Below are 1566 nucleotides of genomic sequence, written 5' to 3' on the forward strand. Positions count from 1 at the left end.
AATCAGAATAACAGCTATACCACAACCCAAGTACGCCAAACAATACGCAATCATCAAGCCACATTCGACATTTCGAAAGTCCATAAGCATAGGATAAATCAATCCAAATAATTGATCACAAAATATCCCAAATCAACAAAAACGAGTTATATAACGAAAAAGTAAGCATTCTCCATTAATTTATATCCATTAATCCGATGAACAGAGCGTCAAACAAACATAAACCTATCATTTAAGTATAAAAAACCGTGAATTTAAGATTCAAATTCATCGCAATACACAAACCCTAAGAAACAGAAATTCCACTTATCTTCCAAAAAGGGGAAAACAAACCAACCAATCAATCAGTTCTGGTCTTCATCCTCTCAACACGCTGATTCAACTGCTCAATCTTAACAACCAAAGCAGTAACAGAGTACAAGATCCAGTAAAAGACGAGAGCAGCAGCAATAAGAAGAGCATTACGCTGCGATTTCATGATCGATTTCTGGTGACGAAGAAACTCAGAAGGAGTACACGAATCTGACTCACAACTCGGCCGAGTCTCGTACTTCCAGTAGATATCCATGAGAAGAAACAAGCAAAATGGAACGATTGACAGAAATGGCTTGAGAAGGTTGCGAGTTACGGCAATCAAACCCTTGCGAAGACCGTCGAGGCCTGGGAGAGTAAGGAGGATCACCATGATTGCTTCTGCTGCTGCTGCGTAGCCGAGTACTACCCATTCTAACGCCATTGTTGGTGAATGAAGAACCCTAGATCTGGAGGTTGAAGAAGAGGTTGTTGTGGAAGGAAGGGATCAAAGAGAGAGAGAGGAGGAGAGAGAAAAATGGTGGATGCCAGATTTTTTAGTGTTAAATAGGGAGTTTGTATTGCTGGGATTCATGACACGTTCTTGAATTATTTTTCCACCCGGCATCTTTGTTTCACCGAGTAAGCAAACTACTCCGTTTTTTATTATTATTTTTTTTTTTAAAAAAAAATGAAAATAAATAAGGGAAATTCTCAATGGTAGCCTCTTGTTTTTGCTTTTTCTCAATGGTAACCAATTTTTTTTCTATTATCTTTGGTAGCCACATACTTTCACAACTTCTCAACCGTAACCATAATGGAGTTTTTTCTTTTAAAAATCTGTTAAATTTAACTTTTATTAACTATGGTTAGTCATATCAACCCACCTTCTTCAACCCTTCTTTCCCGAGGAAGTAAAAAGGGAGTGTTGTGAAACAAAATAAAATGTCTCACAACTATTAAAAAAATAAAAAGGTACAATGAAGAGAGAGAAATGTGGAGAGAGATAGGAAGAGTGAAAAATGTAGTGTGGGCCCCACTTCATGTGCAAAACGGACAAAAATTTAACGGGACCACTACCACTGAGTCTATATTTTGTTCAATTGAAACTCTAGTTGAATCTTTTTTAGTACCACTGAGACTACATTGTATACCACTGAGAGTGTATTTTGTACCACTGAAGTTCCAGTGGTATGATTTAACAGCTAAATGAGACATCTCCAAAATGATGTCTGAAATGTCTATATTGCCCTTGTGAGACATAATTTTATTGTC

General features: G+C 37.2%; 1 protein-coding gene across 1 annotated transcript; it reads right to left on the bottom strand.

The window, feature by feature from the left end:
- Nucleotides 1-340: 340 nt before the first annotated feature.
- LOC145633903 (uncharacterized) lies at nt 341-736 on the bottom strand. Its single transcript, XM_081685546.1, has one exon. The coding sequence runs from the start codon at nt 734-736 to the stop codon at nt 341-343; it is 396 nt and encodes a 131-aa protein (XP_081541672.1).
- Between the last annotated feature and the right edge of the window lie 830 nt (nt 737-1566).

Source organism: Chenopodium album, chromosome 1, assembly GCF_948465745.1.
Source record: "Chenopodium album chromosome 1, dcCheAlbu1.1, whole genome shotgun sequence".
Lineage (NCBI taxonomy): Eukaryota > Viridiplantae > Streptophyta > Magnoliopsida > Caryophyllales > Amaranthaceae > Chenopodium > Chenopodium album.

Excerpts from the sequence above, each read along its gene's own strand:
- LOC145633903 (XM_081685546.1), bottom strand. The coding sequence starts at position 736 with ATGGCGTTAGAATGGGTAGTACTCGGCTACGCAGCAGCAGCAGAAGCA.